This window comes from Petaurus breviceps, unplaced genomic scaffold, assembly GCF_028583685.1.
Source record: "Petaurus breviceps papuanus isolate PSGF00001 unplaced genomic scaffold, PetGlider_PUasm1.0 90804, whole genome shotgun sequence".
Taxonomy (NCBI): Eukaryota; Metazoa; Chordata; class Mammalia; order Diprotodontia; family Petauridae; genus Petaurus; species Petaurus breviceps.
In genome coordinates, this window is record NW_027187348.1 from 1,546,014 (window position 1) to 1,564,791 (window position 18,778).

The 18,778-nt window shown below is 39.4% G+C and overlaps 1 protein-coding gene across 1 annotated transcript; it reads left to right on the top strand.

Moving 5' to 3' along the window:
- Positions 1–9,143: 9,143 nt before the first annotated feature.
- On the top strand, positions 9,144–15,306 carry TLCD5 (TLC domain containing 5). Its single transcript, XM_069070064.1, has 3 exons — positions 9,144–9,425; positions 13,197–13,396; positions 14,768–15,306. The coding sequence occupies exons 2-3, from the start codon at positions 13,198–13,200 to the stop codon at positions 15,304–15,306; spliced, it is 738 nt and encodes a 245-aa protein (XP_068926165.1). The 5' UTR covers positions 9,144–9,425; position 13,197.
- The last annotated feature ends 3,472 nt before the right edge of the window (positions 15,307–18,778 follow it).

Below are 18,778 nucleotides of genomic sequence, written 5' to 3' on the forward strand. Positions count from 1 at the left end.
ATTGTGACAGATGGAATGAAGAATTGGAAAGAGGAAACAAAACCAAACAAGAAAATGAAAAAGGGCAGGTAGTTTGCTTCAATCTGGGTTCAATCTCAGTTCTTTCTCTGGATGTAAACATCTCTCTCCATCATGAGTCTTTTGGGGTTGACTTATGACTCTGGATTGCTGAGAAGAGTCCAGTTTATCAAAGTTGGTCGTCACACATACGTTGTGTCTGTAATTGTGTACAAATTCCTCCTGGCTCTACTCTTCTCACTCAGCATCAGTTTGTATAAGCCTCTCCAGGTAAATATGAAGTCCATCTGCTCCTCATTTCTTATTGCACAACAGTATTCCATAACATGAATATACCACAACTTGTTCAGCCATTCCCCAGTTGATGGGCACCCCCTTAATTTCCAGTTCTTTGCTACCACAAAAAGAGCTGCTATAAATATTTTTGTACATATGGGTCTTTTTCCCACTTCTATGATCTCTTTGGGATACAACCCTAGAAGTGGTATTGCTGGGTATAAGGGTATGAAATTATTTATAGCCCTATGGGCATAATTCCAGATTGCTTGCCAGAATGGTTGGATCAGTTCACAACTCCACCAGCAATGCATTAGTGTTCCAATTTGTCCACATCCTCTCCAGCATTTGTCATTTTCCTGTTTTGTCATCTTAGCCAATCTGACTGGTGAGATGTGGTATCTCAGAGGTGTTTTGATTTGCATTTCTCTAATCAATAGTGATTTAGAGCATTTTTTCATATGCTTATAAATATCTTTTTTTTTTAAAGCAATTGGGGTTAAGTAACTTACTCAAGGTTACATGGCCAGTTATTTTGTGTGGGTGCCAAGTATCTGAGGCCAGGACCTATCCCAGGTCTCCCGACACCAGGGCTGGCTCTCTTACTCACTGCGTTACCTGGCTGCCCCGCTTATAAATATCTTTAATTTCTTCCTCTGTAAACTGCCTGTTCATATCCTTTGACCATTTATCATTGGGGGATGACTTGTATTCTTGTATATTTGACTCAATTCTCTGTATATTTTAGAAATGAGTCCTTTATCAGTGACATAGGTTGTAAAAATTCTTTCCCAATTTTCCACTTCCCTCTTAATTCTGGTTACATTGGTTTTGTTTGTACAGAAGCTTTTCAATTTAATGTAATCAAAATTATCCATATTGCATTTTATAATGCCCTCTAATTTTTTTTTGGTCATAAAGTTTTCACCTCTCCACAAATCTGACAGGTAAACTATTCCTTGCTTTTAGAGTATCAGCCTTTATACCTAGATCATGCACCCATTTAGACTTGATTTTGGTATATGGTGTTAGATAATGATCTATGCCCAGTTTCTGTCATACTATACTCCAGTTTTCCCAGCAGTTTTTGTCAAATAGTGAGTTCTTATCCCCAAAACTGGGGTCTTTGGGTTTATCAAACAGTAGATTACTATAGTCATTGACTGCTGAGTCTCGTATACCCAATCTATTCCATTGATCCACTACTCTATTCCTCAGCCAGTACCAAGTAGTTTTGAGGACTGCTGCTTTATAGTACAGATTAAAATCTGGTATTGCTAGTCCACCATCCCTAGCATTTCTTTTCATTAATTCCCTTGATATTCTGGACCTTTTCCTCTTCCAAATGAATTTTGTTACTATTCTTTCTAGCTCTATAAGGTAGTTTTTTGGTAAACTGATTGGTATGGCACTAAATATATAATTTAATTTAGGTAAAATTGTTGTTTTTATTATATTAGCTCAACCCAACCACAAGCAATTGATGTCTTTCCAATTAGTTAGATCTGACTTTATTTGTGTGAAAAGTGTTTTATAGTTGTGTTCATATAGGTCTTGAATTTGTTTTGGCAGGTGGATGCCCAAATATTTTATAATGTTTACAGTAACTTTAAATGGGTTTTCTCTTTCTATCTCTTGTTGTTGGATTTCATTAGAAATATACAGGAATTCTGAGGATTTATGTGGGTTTATTTTATATCCTGCTACTTTGCCAAATTTATTTATTGTCTCAAGTAGTTTTTTACTTGATTCTCTAGGATTCTCTAAGTATATCATCATATCATCTGCAAAGAGTGATAGCATGGTCTCTTCTTTGCCTAATTTGATTCCTTTGATTTCTTTTTCTTCTCTAATTGCTACTGCTAACATTTCTAGTACCAGATTAAATAAGAGGGGTGATAGTGGACATCCTTGTTGCACCCCTGATCTTGTTGGAAATGCTTCTAGCTTCTCCCCATTACATATAATACTAGCTGATGGCTTTAAATAGATGCTACCTATTATTTTAAGGAAAGCTCTATTTATTCCTATTCTTTCTAGTGTTTTTAATAGGAATGGATGTTGTAATTTTGTCAAAAGTCTTTTCTGCATCTATTGAGATAATCATGTGGTTTTTGCTAGTTTTATTTTTGATATGATCAATTATACTGATGGTTTTCCTAATATTAAACCATCCTTGCATTCCTGGAATAAATCTTACCTGATCAAAGTGTATTTTTCTTGTGATAAGTTGCTGTAGTCTTTTTGCTAATATTTTATTTAAAATTTTTGCATCTATATTCATGAGGGAGATTGGTCTATAATTTTCTTTCTCTGTTTTATTGCTTCCTGATTTAGGTATCAGTACCATATCTGTGTCATAAAAAGAATTTGGTAGGACTCTTTCTTCACTAATTTTCCCGAATAGTTTGTAGAGTTTTGGAATCAATTGTTCTTTAAATGTTTGACAGAATTCACTAGTGAATCCATCTGGCCCTGGAGATTTTTTCCTACAGAGTTCACTGATGACTTGTTTAATTTCTTTTTCTGAGATGGGGTTATTTAAGTAATTTACTTCCTCTTCAGTTAATTTGGGCAACCTATATTTTTGTAAATATTCATTCATTTCACTAAGATTGTCAAATTTATGTGCATACAATTGGGCAAAATAATTCCTAATTATTGTTTTAATTTCCTCTTCATTGGTGGTAGGTTGACCCTTTTCATTTTTGATACTCATAATTTGGTTTTCTTCTTTCTTTTTTTATCTTTATTTTTTTTTATTGACCAAAGGTCTATCAATTCTATTGGTTTTTCCATAAAACCAGCTCTTAGTTTTATTTATTAATTGAATAGATTTCTTAATTTCAATTTTATTAATCTCTCCTTTGGTTTTCAGTATTTCTAATTTAGTATTTAATTGGGGATTTTCAATTTGTTTTTTTTTTCCTAGCTTTTTCAATTGAATGCCCAATTCATTTACCTCTCTTTTCTCTAATTTATTCATGTATGCACTCAGGGATATAAAACTCCCCCTAAGAACTTCCTTTGCTGCATCCCACAAATTTTCATATGTTGTCTCATTATTGTAATTTTCTTGAATGAAGTTACTGATTGTTTCTATGATTTCTTGTTTGACCCACTCATTCTTTAGGATTAAATTGTTTAGTTTCCAATTAGTTTTTATTCTGCCTTTCCATGGCCCTTTATTGAATATGATTTTTATTGCATCATGATCTGAGAATGATGCATTTATTATTTCTGCCTTTCTGCACTGAATTTTGACGTTTTTATGTCCTAATAAATGGTCAATTTTTGTGTATGTGCCATGTACTGCTGAGAAGAAGGTATATTCCTTTTTATCCCCATTCAGTTTTCTCCAGAGATCTATCATACTTACCCTCTCTAAAATTCTATTCACTTCCTTAACTTCTTTCTTGTTTATTTTGAGGTTGGATTTATCAAGCTCAGAGAGGGGGAGATTAAGGTCTCCCACTAGTATAGTTTTGCTATCTATTTCTTCCTCTAATTCCCTTACCTTCTCCTCTAGGAATTTGGATGCTATACCACTTGGTACATATATGTTAAGTAATGATATTGCTTCATTCTCAATGGTGCCTTTTAGCAGGATATAGTTTCCTTCCTTATCTCTTTTAATTAGATCAATTTTTGCTTTTGCTTTATCTGAGATAAGGATTGCTACCCCTGCTTTTTTTTACTTTAGCTGAGGCATGATATATTTTACTCCAGCCTTTTACCTTTACCCTGTGTGGTATCCCTCTGTTTCAGCTGTGTTTCTTGTAAACAGCACATTGTAGGATTATGATTTTTAATCCATTATGCTATCCTCCTCTGTTTTATGGGAGAGTTCATTCCATTCACATTCACAGTTATGAGTATTATCTGTTTCTTTCCCTCCATCCTATTCCCTCCCCTGTTAATGCTTATATTTTTTCTCCCCTTCTCCCTTCCCCTCCTTAATAGTTTTCCTTTTGACCACCGCCTCCCTCAGTATTCCCTTATCAGCCCCCCTCCCTTTTCCTCCCCTTTCCTCTTTTTCCCTCCCTACTAACCACCCCTCCCCCTTTCCCCCTCCTACTGCCTGTAGGATATTTTTATACTTAATGAAGTATGTTATTTCTTCTTTGAACCAAGAGTGACAGGAATAAATCTCATTCAAAGCTCCTCTCCCTCCCCTCTTTCCCTCTAATATGATATGTTTTGCGTCTCTTCTCCATAGAGTCCTATGCTTAACTGGTTAACTCCTTGCACCAGACCCAATGAGGGAAAAGCTCATATAATACTCATCTCCCTCCCTTCTTTTCCTCTGCTATACTGTTTTTATGCCTCTTTGTGTGGCATAATTTACCCTTTTCCACTTCATTCATTCCTCTTCTTCCATTGCAGTCCCTTTGTAGCCCTTAATAAGATTTTTTTAATTGTCATTTTGTGTAATTTATACTCATACCCTCTACTTGTCTATAAACAGTTTGCTCTTATTAAATAACAGGGTGTGTGTGTGTATGTGTGTGTGTGTGTGTGTGTGTGTGTTTTCCTTGTTTACCTTTCTATGTCACTCTTGCACTCTTGCATGGGAGGTTGAATTTTCCATTGAGCTCTGGCTTTTTCATCAAGAAGGTCTGGAAATCTGTTATATCATTGAATGATCACCTCTTTGCTTGGAAGAATATGCTCAGTCTCACTGGGTAGGTGATCCTTGGTTGTAACCCAAGCTCTTTTGCCTTGGGGAAATTGAATTCCACTGCCTCTGATCTTTCAGTGTAGAGGCTGCCAAGTCCTGTGCAATCCTCACTGTGGTTCCTTGATATTTGAATTGTTCCTTTCTGGCCATTTGAAGTATTTTCTCTTTTACCTGGTAGTTCTTGAGTTTGGCCACAACATTTCAAGGACTTTTTAATTTGGGATCTCTTTCAGCAGGTGTCCGGTAGATTCTCTTGATTTCTATTTTACCCTCAGGTTCTAGTATCTCAGAGCAATTTTCCTTAATGAGCTCTTAGAGAATGTTGTCCAGGCTCATTTTTTCATCATGATTTTCTGGTAGGCCTATGATTATCAGGTTATCTCTCCTGGATCTGTTTTCAAGGTCAGTTATTTTTCCATTGAGATATTTTACCTCTTTTTCTAAATTTTTCATTCTTGTTGTTTTGCTTGACTAATTCTTGGTTCCTCATAGAGTTATTCGTTTCAATTTGGTTGATTCTGGTTTTTAGCAAATCATTTTCCTTGGTTAGTTTTTGGAGCTCCTTTTCCATATCATACACTTTTCTTTTTAAGGAGCTGTTTTCTTCATTATAATGTTTTTCTAATTCTGCAATTTTGATTTTAAAAGAATTATTCATTTTGTCTTCTATCTCTCTCATTTGGTTTTCAAAGTTCCTTTTGAGCTCATCTACGAGAGCTTTCTGTGCTTGGGACCCATTCCCTGTTGATGTTTCAGCTGTGGGTGTGGAGTCCACATTGTCTCCCTCTGAGTTTGGTTCCTCCCTCTGAGGATAGTAGGACTCCAGAGTCTTTGTAGTCTGTTTTCTACCCATTTTGAGGCAGGACCCTAGCCACACCCTTTCTCTAGGTTTCCCAATCCTTTACTGTTGAGGGTTTTGCCCTGGGGCAATAGTTACTATGTTTTCAGGGTCAGAGGGCGGGGATTGGAGCAGGCTGGGTTCACTCTGCCATCCTGGTCCTTGGAGATCCTGATATAAAAAATTTAAAAAAAATTTCTGGGCTATGGAGTGGTAGTCTCAGGAGTATTTGCTTTCCTGGACAGGGGCCCTGCATTTGGTTCTTACCTTGCTCTTTCCAGTCCCAGCCCTTTGGTGAAAGGCCTGGTAGTGGCCCTTGTGGCTGGTGGGATGACTTGCCCCCCTCGTTGGTCAGGCCTCCTCCCGGCCTGCCTCTGGCTTCTTTTATTTCTTGATCTTGCACCTTGTTTTCCTCCACATGCCCATCTTTGCATTAAAGTCAGCATGTATTAAAGTATGTATTGATTTAATTTGGAGGGTCTGCTAATCCATCCAGCAAGCATTTATTAAGTGCTTACTATATAGAATGTATTATTTTAGGTTTTGGGGATACAATGAAAAAAATGAAAAATAGTTCCCATCATCAAATGGCTTCATTAACTGGGGCTTACCAAATTCTAGAATTTTTCTACCCCTTCATCTTTTGCCATAGATACTGGCACACAAGTGTCTGGTATTTTCATGGTAGAAATTTTGCTTATGTTTATCATGAACACTGCAATTTGAGATAACTTGTCCTAGTGTAATATAAAGTAGCTGCTTTTGGACACATGATGAAAATACCTCTGCCAGCTCCTTTATAACTAAAATGCAATTCCCAAGGGCCTTGTGACTTTTGGTTTTACAGGTATTGTGAAAATTGTGGGTGATTCTGACTAATATGTAAAGATTCAGAACCTAGTTTAAGGGAGTTTTGAAACTTGATAATCTAGTCATACTGAAACCAACAGTCAACTCCTACATTAGCAACAACAGCCCTAAATTCATAGGATTTAGAGCTGAAAATTATCTCACAGCCCAATCCCCTTATCTTACATATAATGAAACTAAAGCCTGTAGAGGTTGAATGAGACATCAAGGTCACAAAGACAGTAAGTGGCAGAACTGGAATAGGAAATGAGCCAATTTTATTACTGATTTAGTATTCTTTTTTCTCACTATACTGAAGGTCTCTGAAAGCAGTGATGGAGTTAGGCAGGAAGGAAAGTTTTCCACTTCTATTCTCTTAATCCTGGTTTTCTGCTAACAAAAAAAGATACTATGCAAATAAGTGTAGACCTCTGTTTCAGTATCTGTATCTAAATAGATGAGGATAGATCTAGATATCTGTATAGTAATACTAGTAGAATCATAGGTTCAATCTCTATCCTCTTCCCATAGATTCTCCCACTGAAATTACACCTTTGACTCCTTTCTGTTCTTTTATTCTCATTGTGAATATCAGGCCACTGGACCCAGATGGCTCTGGAGGAGAGAGTGAGGCTGGTGACTGTTCACAGCCCTCCTTCCCTCAAATCCAAATCAACTGCAATTCATGTCATCATTCGATGATGTCATGGCACAACTATCATTAACTGGATAGCATACAAATCAATATAGCAAAAATTATATATGTACTATAGATTAGGAGATATTATATAGCTCTCTACATGTATGCTTGTATGCATGTGTCTGTATATGTAAATTCAATCACTATTCTCTCTTCCCATAGATTCCCTAATGAAATTACACTTTTGTTTCAAGACCTACTTCTCCTTTACTATCATTAACTGGAAAACATACAAATCAATATAGCAAAAAAGTATATACATCTATAATGTGTAATTGTATCTATACCTAAAGTTAGAGATTATATATATCTAATGGATAACATACAAATTAATATAATAATAATATAATATAATAAATATAATAATATATATAATAATAATATAATAAATCTCTCTTTCTCTTCAGTCCCTAACTTATCTTCCCATAGATGCCCTATTGAGGTTACATATTTGTCTCCCTACTGTTCTTTTAATATTATTAAGTGGATAATATACAAATCAATATAGTAAAATATATATATGTATGTATGTACATATAGGTATGCAATCTAAAGATAAAGATCTGTTAAAAAGATAACATACAAGTAAATAACATACAAATATAGCAAAAGATGTGTGTATATAACAAATATCCCTCTATATCTATAGATGTATGTATGTGTCTTTCTATCTTCAGTCCCTTTAATCTCTTCCCATTGATTCTCCATTGAGCTTACACTTTTGTCTCCCTATTTGTTTGTTTTTTGCTTTTCGGGGAGGGGAAGGTAGGGAAGTTGGGGTTAAAGGACTTGCCCAAGGTCACATGGCTAGTTTTGTGTTAGGTGTCTGAGGTCAAATTTGAACTCAAGTCCTCCTGACTCCAGGGCCGGCGTTCCATTCACTGAGCCACCTAGCTGCCCCCCTGGTTTTGTTTTGTTTTGTTTTTTAATATCATTAAACGGATAACATACAAAGCAATATTGAAAAAGGTGTATATATGTTTGTGTTTCTGTATACAGACATATAAATTTCTATAGATACATACATAGATCTATATGTATCTGTGGTCAACATATATACCTATATATAAATATACACAGATATCTAGATATCTATAGGTCTATCTCTATATAGATGGATCGCTATATGTATCTATATATTTATATATATCTGCAGATAGGATCTATATAAATCTATAGATAGATATCTATACAACACAACAAACATATATATGCTTTTTTTTATATTGATTTGAATGTTATCCATTTAATGTTATTAAAAGCACAGCAAGAAAAAAGGAATAACCTCAATGGGGAATTTAGGGAAAAAGAGGATAAGGACTGAACTTGTTATTTCACGGGTATACAGAACATTCACATGAAAAGATAGCATCTTGTTTGCAACTTAGTCTTAGAGAGTTACCCTAGAGCACTGAGCAATGGATTAATTCGCCCTCAATCACACAGCCGGGCTGTTTTAAACGCAGGACTTTAAGCTCACCTCTACCTGGTTCTAAGGGTGGCTCTCTAAGCCAGTCCCTTACCTCAGCGTGGGGAAAACATGCACAGAAATAGCGAAGCCTAAGAAAACGTAGTTGGATGAGCTGCGTTGGCAGAGGGCGCGCATCGTGGATCCAGTTACCGACCCTTCCCAGGACCGCATCAGATCAGGGGGGGCGCGGAGCCCAGGCTGGCCTAGCTTGGAAAAACAAGCACTAGACACAAAGAGGAGGCTCTGGTCCGTTTAGCCCCCAGGGCGCATTTCCCTTCAAGCTCCGCCCTGCCTACGCGGGGGGCGCTCGGGTCCCCTCCTAGGGGTCCTCCTCCAGCCGGACTCGGGCTCTGCGCTCTGTCCTCCCCGCCACCAGGTGCCCCCAGACCCCCGACTCCTCCTCACCCGCCCGCCTCACTGCTTCCTGTTGCCTGGATCCGGGCCTGAGCGCTTGGGCTCCAAGGCGCCCGCGGCATCTGCAGCAGCAGCCTCGGCAGCATCGGCAGCATCCGTAGCGGCGGCGGCAACAGTAGCATCCTTGCTGCTCTTCCGGGCCTGGTCTTGCCCGGCCCAGCTCGGCTCTCGCCAACAGGTACCCGTGTGGCGCGAATCCTCGGTCCCAATCCCCAGTCCCCCGCATCCCAGAGCGCGGGTTGCGGTGGGTGGAAGTGGGAGGGAGAGGCAGCCCCCTCTCGTGCCCCCATCTCCCTACTCTCTCCTCTTTGGCCCCATCCTGGGCCACCGCCCTCTCCTCCTGTCACTGCTCCCCATTCTGCTCCCACTCCTTTCATGCTACTCCGAAATCCTACACCCGGAATTCTGACCTTTGCTCCTAAAATTCTGCATCCTCTTCCCTCTGTATCCTATGCCTTGCAGTCTGCACTTGTCCATCCTCACACTCTGCACTTAATATCCTGGGCCCTGTATTTGATGTGTATATCATAATAATTAACGCTGATATAGTGCTATGAGGTTTGCAGAGTCCTTTATACTACATATGGTCCTCACAAGTTCTGGTGTTATTTTTATCCCCATCTTATAGATGGGGAAAACAGATGCCGAGAGGTTAAGGAATTTGCCTTGTGTCACCCATACAAGTAGTATCTGAGGCAGGAATTGGACTCACGTTTTCCTGACTTTGGTGCTAATTCATCACCCTTTCCCTTCATCACCTAGCAAGCCTCACTCCAATCCTAGCACTCTCTGCACCCCCATCCTTGAATCCTGTACCCTACTCTTGTCATCCTGCTCTTCTTCCTGCTTAGCCCTTCCTCAGGGTGCTGGTTATTGGCCTAAATTCCAGCCTTCAAGAGGGTTAAGTCAGTAGCAGACCCAACTCTCCTTGGTCTTCCCCAACTGAAAGTGTCAGTCACAGAGTCCTAGGTGGTGTGAGGAGGGGCCAACTTGGATCCCTTAGAACTCTTGAACTTCAGAGCAGGTCAGAGTGTGAAAAAGAGAGCCTTGGCACTTTCAGTGACTGCCTTTAGGCTTAGAAAAAAGTGTACATTGGAATGAGGAATGTGGTGTCAAGATAGACAGCTCTAAACTTTGTCCCTCCACGATCCCCTCCCAAATTAGGTGAGCATCACTCATTGATAAACCTTTCATTAGCTGACTATCCAGTTATTTATTTAGGCTTAGTATTTGCAAGTGGGTTAGTATGTGCATGCTGTCAGGGAATTAGGATCCCAAAGAAGAAAATGGCTCTATAAATACCAAGTATTATAAGCATCTCTAAAGAAGCTGATCCGTCTTGTACTAGCTATTGACCTTTAGGAGAGAGGATGGGTGGGTGCCTTTCTTTTCATTACAAGTGTCCTGAAACAGTTTTTTCATTTCATTTTCTGAAAACTGACTGTTTTCCTACAGAATTTATCCAGAAGTATAGAATGTTAGAACTATAATGAACCTTTGACTTGAGTTCATACAGTTAAGACCCAAAAGGTACTCTAATTTAAACCCCTCATTTACAGGGAAGGAAGCCCAGAATGGTTAATCACATAGTCCAACTCCCTAATTTTCCAGATGAGGAAGGTCACAACTTTAGGCAAGTCTTTAACCTTTCTAGGTCTGTTTCCTCAGGTGAAAAATTAGGGTGTTCAACCATATGATTAACCTTATTGGGCCTCAGTTTTGTTGTCTGTAAAATGAGAGGGTTTGAACTAGATGACTTCAAAGGTTTCTTCCAGCTTTAAATCCTATCTGAATATTTGGTGGCGGACTAGAACCCACATATCTTGACTCTCTCTTTAAGTGTTGTAGACATCAAACCACATCTCCTTGAATGAAATCTGAATGATGAAGGTGTGGATAGGATGTGGTTAGCTCGAAGTCTTTATTTGAATATATTTTGCTGAGTGGTTTATGAGTTGAGGGGGGAAAAATACTGCTGTATTATAATCCATTGATTCATAGGCACTGTTCACCAGTCAGAATGGAAATAACAAACTGTTACAATGGTACAGAAAATTTCTGTTGAGATGAGAGGGAGACATGAGATGTTTTTAGCCTTGTTTATACTTTTAGGGAAGCACTTCATGAATGTTAATAATGTTTCAGTTTCATCTTTAGTGACAAATTCATCCAGCTCCAGTTTTTCTAATCCCAACTGGGGAAAAGTCCTAAATGAAACTTTCTTTGTTTAATTTTTCCAAAAATCAGCTTTTTTGGGGGGGAGGGGAGAAGACAAAGCGAGTGAGATTAAGTGACTTGCACAAAGTTACACAGCTAGTAAAAGTATCAAGTGAACTCAGGTCCTCCTGACTCCAGGGGGTGCTCTATTCACTGCACCACCTAGCTGCCTCCCCAAAATGACTTTTAAAGTTATTTCCACAGGAAAACTAAAGTTCCTTCCTTCCTTTTATTATTCCCTTTCTACCCCTTTAATGAAAATTTGGGTAGAATTCAGAATTGATTACAACTCTGGCTGAATTTCTTCATTGCAGATTATTCATCTAACTTGATTTAAGGTTGTCTCTACGTTTTGATTTTTTATCCAATACTCTAATAAGCATATGGCTTAAAACCTAACCTTGGATGTGTGTGGTATGAGATTAAAATTGTTAAGTCCCATGTGACTCCCCTCAGTGACAAGAAACAATACCAATTCCTTTTTTTTAAAACATGTTTTGTTGATGATCTTTAATCAAACAAACAAACAAACAAACTTCCTAGTGATATTCATTCTCCCCTCTCCACCCCAAACCTTCTGTAACGAGCCAGTATACACTTTGGCCACATGTGAAAAGCCTCATTAAATAAACCAATTATTCAGTCAGCAAGCATTTATTAAGCACCTGAGATCAAATCCAACCTCAGACACTTCCTAGCTGTGTGACCCTGGGCAAGTCACTTAACTCTGCCACGGTTTCCTTATCTGTAAAATGAGCTGGGGAAGAAAATTGCAAAATACCCCAGTATCTGTGCCAAGAAATCCTCAAATAGGGTCACAGAGTCAGACAAGACTGAAAAAACGACTAGACAACAATAGCAAAGGACACATTTCCTAACAATCCAAGCCATTTGAAAATGGGATGAGCAGCTCTGTGGGATGATGAATTACACCATTACAAGTGGTTTATAGGATTTAGAGCTAGAAGAGGCCTAGGAACGTATCTAGTGTAACACTCTCATTGAAAAACAAACAAAATGGGGCGAGGCATTGTGCTGGGTACAGGAGATACAAAGACAAAAACTATGCTAGCTTTTAAGGAGCTTATAGTCTACTGGGGAGACAACATGTACATGTAGAAGTATATAGAGGATAAAGAAAAAACATACGAAGGAATTAAATAGTCTGCAGAAAAATAGGAGACCCATTTCACTCATGTCATAATTGTTCAGAGTTCTGTGGTTGCAATTCTTCTAGTTTCTCCCAGGGAAAAGATTCCACTGAGGTTTCTGAAATGCAAACTTACTTTCTTCACACGTATGTTATTAAAGCTGTCCTTCCATAGAAGAGCTAATACAGAGAGAAATAAAGTGACTTCCCAGAGGCCACAAGGGTAAGTCAGCAGTAGAGGTGAAGGCTTCTTCAGAGTCATTGAGCACAAAAGCATGCTTGGCACTATACTTAGTATACAATCTAACCTCCTGAGGACCTTTGTGCAGCTCAACTTTTTAGAGCATGCTATCTTGATGTGACATGGGGTCAGGAGGAGTGTCAACTAAATTTGAATAGAAAATTTGTGGCCAGGTAGGTTAGGAAGAAGAGTCAGGGTGAGTAGAAGTTATGTGTATGTGGGTTTGTGGTTTCATAGCACTCTGCATTGGAGATGAAGATACATGCATACAAAAACCATGACTTGCTGTCTTAGGGGGAACCCCCCCTTTGATGTGTCTTTTTCTGGTTTTTCTGTGACAGGATGGCAGCTGCTTTGTGTCTACAGGTTCTGTGCAGCCTGTGTGGCTGGCTGTCACTCTACTTTTCCTTCTGTCGATTGAATAAGCATCGGAGTTATGAATGGAGCTGCAGACTGGTTACCTTTACACATGGAGTCCTTTCCATAGGCCTCTCTGCTTATATTGGATTTATTGATGGTCCCTGGCCTTTTACTCACCCAGGTGGGTTTCAGGATTTTATCTTTGGGATTTATGGGCTGGGGGGGGGATGCCTTGGAAGAAAGGGAATTTTCTATAGAACTGAAGGATGATCCCCATTAGGGTGACTGTTGAAACACTCATCCATCCCTTATACTGTTTCCTTTTATTGCTTTCTCTATCCATGGACTTGGACAGAGATTCTGTTTTCCCAGTGCCTCAGCCCCAAGTAGACCCTGAAGAATTTGTGTAATGTTATTTAGATACCTTTCACTGAGTATCCCACCAGAGTAAATGTTGACTAGAGTACAAGAAGCTTTCTTCTCCTCAGTTGTTAACATTTCTCAGCCATTGATTCTGTAAAGTTCTGTATTGAACTACTGAGTTTATTCCCCAATTTCCATTCCTAGAAGAAAGCAACCTTCAAACTTTCTTTCATAATACAAATATTCATGTGTATTAAGTATGTTAGTTCTGTAAGCCCTTTTCCACAGGTTTACTGGTGTATGTGTGTGTTCAGCTGTTTTTCAGTCATGTTTGACTCTTTGTGACCTCATTTGGGGTTTTCTTGGCTAAGATACCAGAGTGGTTTGTTATTTCCTTCTCCAGCTCATTTTACAGATGAGGAAACTGAGGCAAACAGGGTAAAATGACTTGCCCAGAGACACAGAGCTAAGAAGTGTTTGAGGCCATATTTAAACTCAGGAAGATAAGTCTACTTGACTCTAGGCCCAGCACACCATCCACTGTGCCACCTAAGTGCCCCAGGACACTGGCAACATGCTGCAATGATTGTAATCTACTTTGAGCACAGGAACAGGGTTACTATCTGTCTACTATTAAACGATTAGAATGAGAAATAAATTTGATGTCCAGGGAAGAATGTAATGAGAATATGAGGAATAATTCATCTTTTACCAAGGAATGCAATTATGAGGTTTTAATGTAAATGAACAAGTACCTTGAATTGGTTTTACATGAATTTCTAATGATATTTTTTATAGACTCCATTGGCTCTCAAAACTTACATTTTTACAATGCTGAAAAGTTTGCAAAGTGTCTTCAATACGATAAGGTTCTATTATTATCATTCCCACTTTACAGATGAGGAAACTGAGGGTCAGAGAGATTAACTGACTGTCATTTTGACACAGTGTTTGAGGAAGGACTTGAACCCTGTTTTCAAAATTCAAAGGTCTATCTCTTACACTAGGTGTCTTGGTTCAGTTCTAATTGATGGGAAATGAATCTCTTGGGTTCTAAAAAATTCATTTGATACACTTGCCATTGTTTTGGCTTTAGTTGAGGCTATAGAAACTTGGGCAATGGCATTGGACCTCTGGGCAAGGTAACATGGTTTGTCACTCAATTTCATCCTCTTCTCGTTTATTTCAGGATTACCCAACACTCCTCTTCAAGTACATGTTCTATGTCTCACCCTTGGCTACTTCATCTTTGATCTTGGCTGGTGCGTCTACTTCCAGACAGAGGGAACTCTGATGTTGGCTCACCACACACTGAGTATCTTGGGCATCATCATGGCCCTTGTTCTTGGGGAGTCTGGCACTGAGGTCAATGCTGTTCTCTTTGGCAGTGAGATCACTAATCCTTTGCTACAGATGCGATGGTTCCTCCGGGAGACAGGGCACTACCACAGTTTCACAGGGGACATAGTAGACTTTCTCTTTGTGGCTCTGTTCACAGGAGTGAGGATTGGGGTCGGCGCATGGCTTCTTTTCTGTGAAATGGTCTCACCTAAGCCCAAGTGGTTTGTGAAAGCAGGTGGAGTGGCCATGTATACTGTGTCCTGGTGTTTCATGTTCAGCATTTGGCGCTTTGCCTGGAAGAAGAGTGTCAAGAAATACCATGCCTGGCGTAGCAGGCGCGGTGAGGACCGACAACTGAAAAAGAATGGACATCTCAAAGTGCATTAATTAGGGCTTGTAACTTGCTATGAAAGGGGATAGTGACCTCACTCTCTTAAAAGGGTAGGCTTGGGAATCATGTTGAGGGCCTGCCTGTTGTGGAATGGGATCCTCATGGCAAACTTAGGAGAGAATTGTTTTTTAAAGGGCTTAATTTATTCAGGGACTGTATTCAGTTCTACAGCACAAATATAAATATCAGTATTGAGTATTAACTTTTGCACTGGCACACTTGAAGCAATGAGGCTACATTGCAGGAAGTTTGAGGGCTTGTGTCAAGTCAGAACTGTGTGGAAAGCTCTGCTGGGATCCCTGTTTCTTGACTGAAGGCCCTCATGTCTTTGGGCAGCATGGAAGGGCCAGCAAAGTGAATTGTTTTGCCCTTGTTACCGTGAGAAGAGTGATTACTTCCATCCTATTTACTACCTAATGTAAGTATATTCCTTACCTAGTCTATGCCACCACCATTAGAGGGAATTTGGTGGAAGCGTCATTGGCATTTTCAGTACTGGATTATGGAGACCAAACTTATTCTCTGCCTTAACAACAAATAATCCTTGCAGATCAGAAGAGTGTAGGGGAAGGAACACACACTTGCTGTCTCAGCTAGACCAATTCTTCAGCTAGAGGGCTGTAGGCTCTTCCAGGTAAGTTGCAGTGCAGAGAAATTTATAGGGTCCTGTTGTACAGGTCTGTTATACCAGGAAAACTGTATTCCACTTCTCAGGGGCTTTTAGTACATTAATCTCCTGCGCTTGAGAGGCTGTGGCTGGATTCCATGGGGATTTACTCTGTGGATTCCATGGGGCTTGAGATGGCAGTTCAGGTTTCAGCTCAGCTGTAAGCACTACAAACGACAACCAAAGAAGAGTAAATTGTTGTGCTGGCCCCAGGGCAGTGAGGCTGCATTTTTCTTCTCTCTCATCTATTACTTTCTGTCTCCTCATAATACCTTTACTCCTCTAGTTCTTAAAAACATGCCACTGGATATGAGTATTCTTGTCATATAGCCAATCCTAAAAGAACAAAGGCACCTGTAGGGATCAAGCCTGACCCTGCCAGCAAACAGAAAGGGGTCAAGGAATCACAATTTCCTGGTTTCTGTGTCTAACACTGCCACTAACTTCACCGATGATACAAACATTGAATCACGGTGGTCTCCTGGGAAAAGCACTGGATCTCCATTTAGAATATTCCAGCTCTGTCATGTACTACCCGTTTGACTTTGAGCAAGTCACTTAAACTTTCTAGGGTTCAAGTTCCTTATCTATAAAATGAGGGAGGGGGTTAGATTAGGTAATCTTTTGAAACTGATTCCAGCTCTACATCCTATAGGACCAGTTAAGATCTTGCTGCAGTTTGCCCCTCTGTAAGGATGGCAACATCTGTCTCACAGAGGGTATCGTGAGCTATTTTGGATGTCTGTGACAAAAAAATATTTACAAAAGGCAGAAGTGGCATTTATTTATTTGGACAGGTCTTTGGCTGTTTAGCTCAGCTGGTTAGAGTACAATGCTATTGAAACTTCGGTCAAAGGTAATCCCCACATAGATTAAGGAAATTCACTATGTCCCATGTCCAGACTACCCTGACTTCATCCAGTTGGAACAAAAAGGCATGCTTTTGGCCACAGGAGGGATTAGGCATAAACCTTCACATCTTGGGAAAGCAACACAATTTATCTTTCCTGTTACTGGCAGGTCTGTAGCATTGTCCTTGTATGAGAAACACAGGACATTACTCTTATTTGGTTTGGTAAGCATTTCTTGGTGGGCATTGAAATAATCTTCTAACACCCATCATCTCCATCTGCTTGTATTACCATGTCCATGGAAAGCTAGTGAGTTACACTTCAACAACATCTGGGTATCTAAGGAATGCTGATTTCAGCAAAAGCTTATAGTGAGGAGTGTGGCTTGGCACACGGACTCCAAAGAAAACTGGCCTTTGGATTTTGGCACAGTGAAATCTCTGTACTAGCCAAGTGAATGCTCCTGATATTATAGCACATTCCTTTTCCCTTCCCCTTGACAAGTGGATGGGGGAATCTTGCCGTTTGTGGGTAATCTCATGAGAAAGAAGCTCTTACTAGTTTGTGGAATGATGAGTTAACTCCTAGGCAGCTGGCAGTGGGAAAGAATTCCTCATAGCAACTCTCCTATGTGTTGTGGTTGGTACTTGTGTAGCAACATCCTCAAGAGAAAATGTGAAATGAAGATGACTCAGCAGTTGAAGAAATAAGCTTGAATCTTCCATCACAGGTACAGAAAGGGCTAACTCACCTGTGGTACTGTGGAATGAAAATGAAGCACTAATTTACATTTGGATTACTATGTAATAATATTTTACCCATGAAGGAGTTATATATACATATATATTGTTTATACTAAATTTTATAAAAATAAACAACTTTGTATTAATACTATATCTGTATTTATATCTTCATCTGCAGGTTTGTAGATTGGCTAAGAACAGCTGTGGGGGGAGAAGCTACAGACATTTCAGTTTTTCACTTGGCTCCATCCACATTACACATTAAAATAACTAACTTCCTTTTTCTGCCTATCCACTCAGCCATTACTCCTGTTCCTTCTGTCTCCTAACTTTGGGTGGATTTGGGATGATTTCATGGGTACTTTTGCCAGTCACATGTTGCATCTCCTCTGTTCCTCATGAGAGAGCCTTTATGATTTGCTTTGGCTGATAAATTCATCACTAAAGCCAGGCTGATGTGGATACTCTAAAATGGGCTGAGATGGTCCTTGGATTTCAAACCTATATAGTGCCTTGGTGAGTCTGTAATCAAAGGTTTTCCAGGTTGGCAGGACCTGTTAGAGCTTGTGTTTTATTGGCATAGGCTGCAAAAACCTGAGGGTCTTCTCAGTGCATCAAAGTAGGACTTCAGTGAAGTATTCCTTTTATCTTTTAGTGTCCCAACATAGGATTTCATCCTTGGGGGAAAGGAGAGAGAATAATTCCTGGTGTGGAAACTCCCTTTACTATTTGAGATATGCAAATGAGCTATAAATTATGAACTGAGAGAATTACCTGGACCCAGTGAAGTTATAGAATTTGCCTATTCTGATGGAATTAGTATGCATCTGAGGTAGAAGTAGAATCAATGTCGTAAGGCTACATAGAAAGACTGGTATATCTCTTGGCAAAAATAACACAATAGCTAGCTGCATACAGTCAATATTTAGTTCAATTCAACAAATTTTAAGTGCCTGCTGCCCACGAGAGATTATGTTAGGTATGGGAGATACAACAATTAAGCAGAAAAGTGCAAAGTAGTAGTAATCTCAATAGGAAGACACATCTAACATCAGTGAGGGCTGGGGTGGGGCAGGAAAGGCCTAGAGTTAGAGGTAGTCCATGAGCTATGTATTGAAGGAAAATGGAGAATCTATTGTAAAGGTGAGGGAGTACATTCTAAACATGGTGAACTTTATAGCATGGAGGCAAGATGAAGGATTGTCAT

What these genes read in the sequence shown, in the direction of transcription:
- TLCD5 (XM_069070064.1), top strand. Translation starts at nt 13,198, where the DNA reads ATGGCAGCTGCTTTGTGTCTACAGGTTCTGTGCAGCCTGTGTGGCTGG. An exon ending in CTGGCCTTTTACTCACCCAG is followed by an intron (nt 13,397 to 14,767) that starts GTGGGTTTCAGG and finishes CGTTTATTTCAG; the next exon opens with GATTACCCAACACTCCTCTT.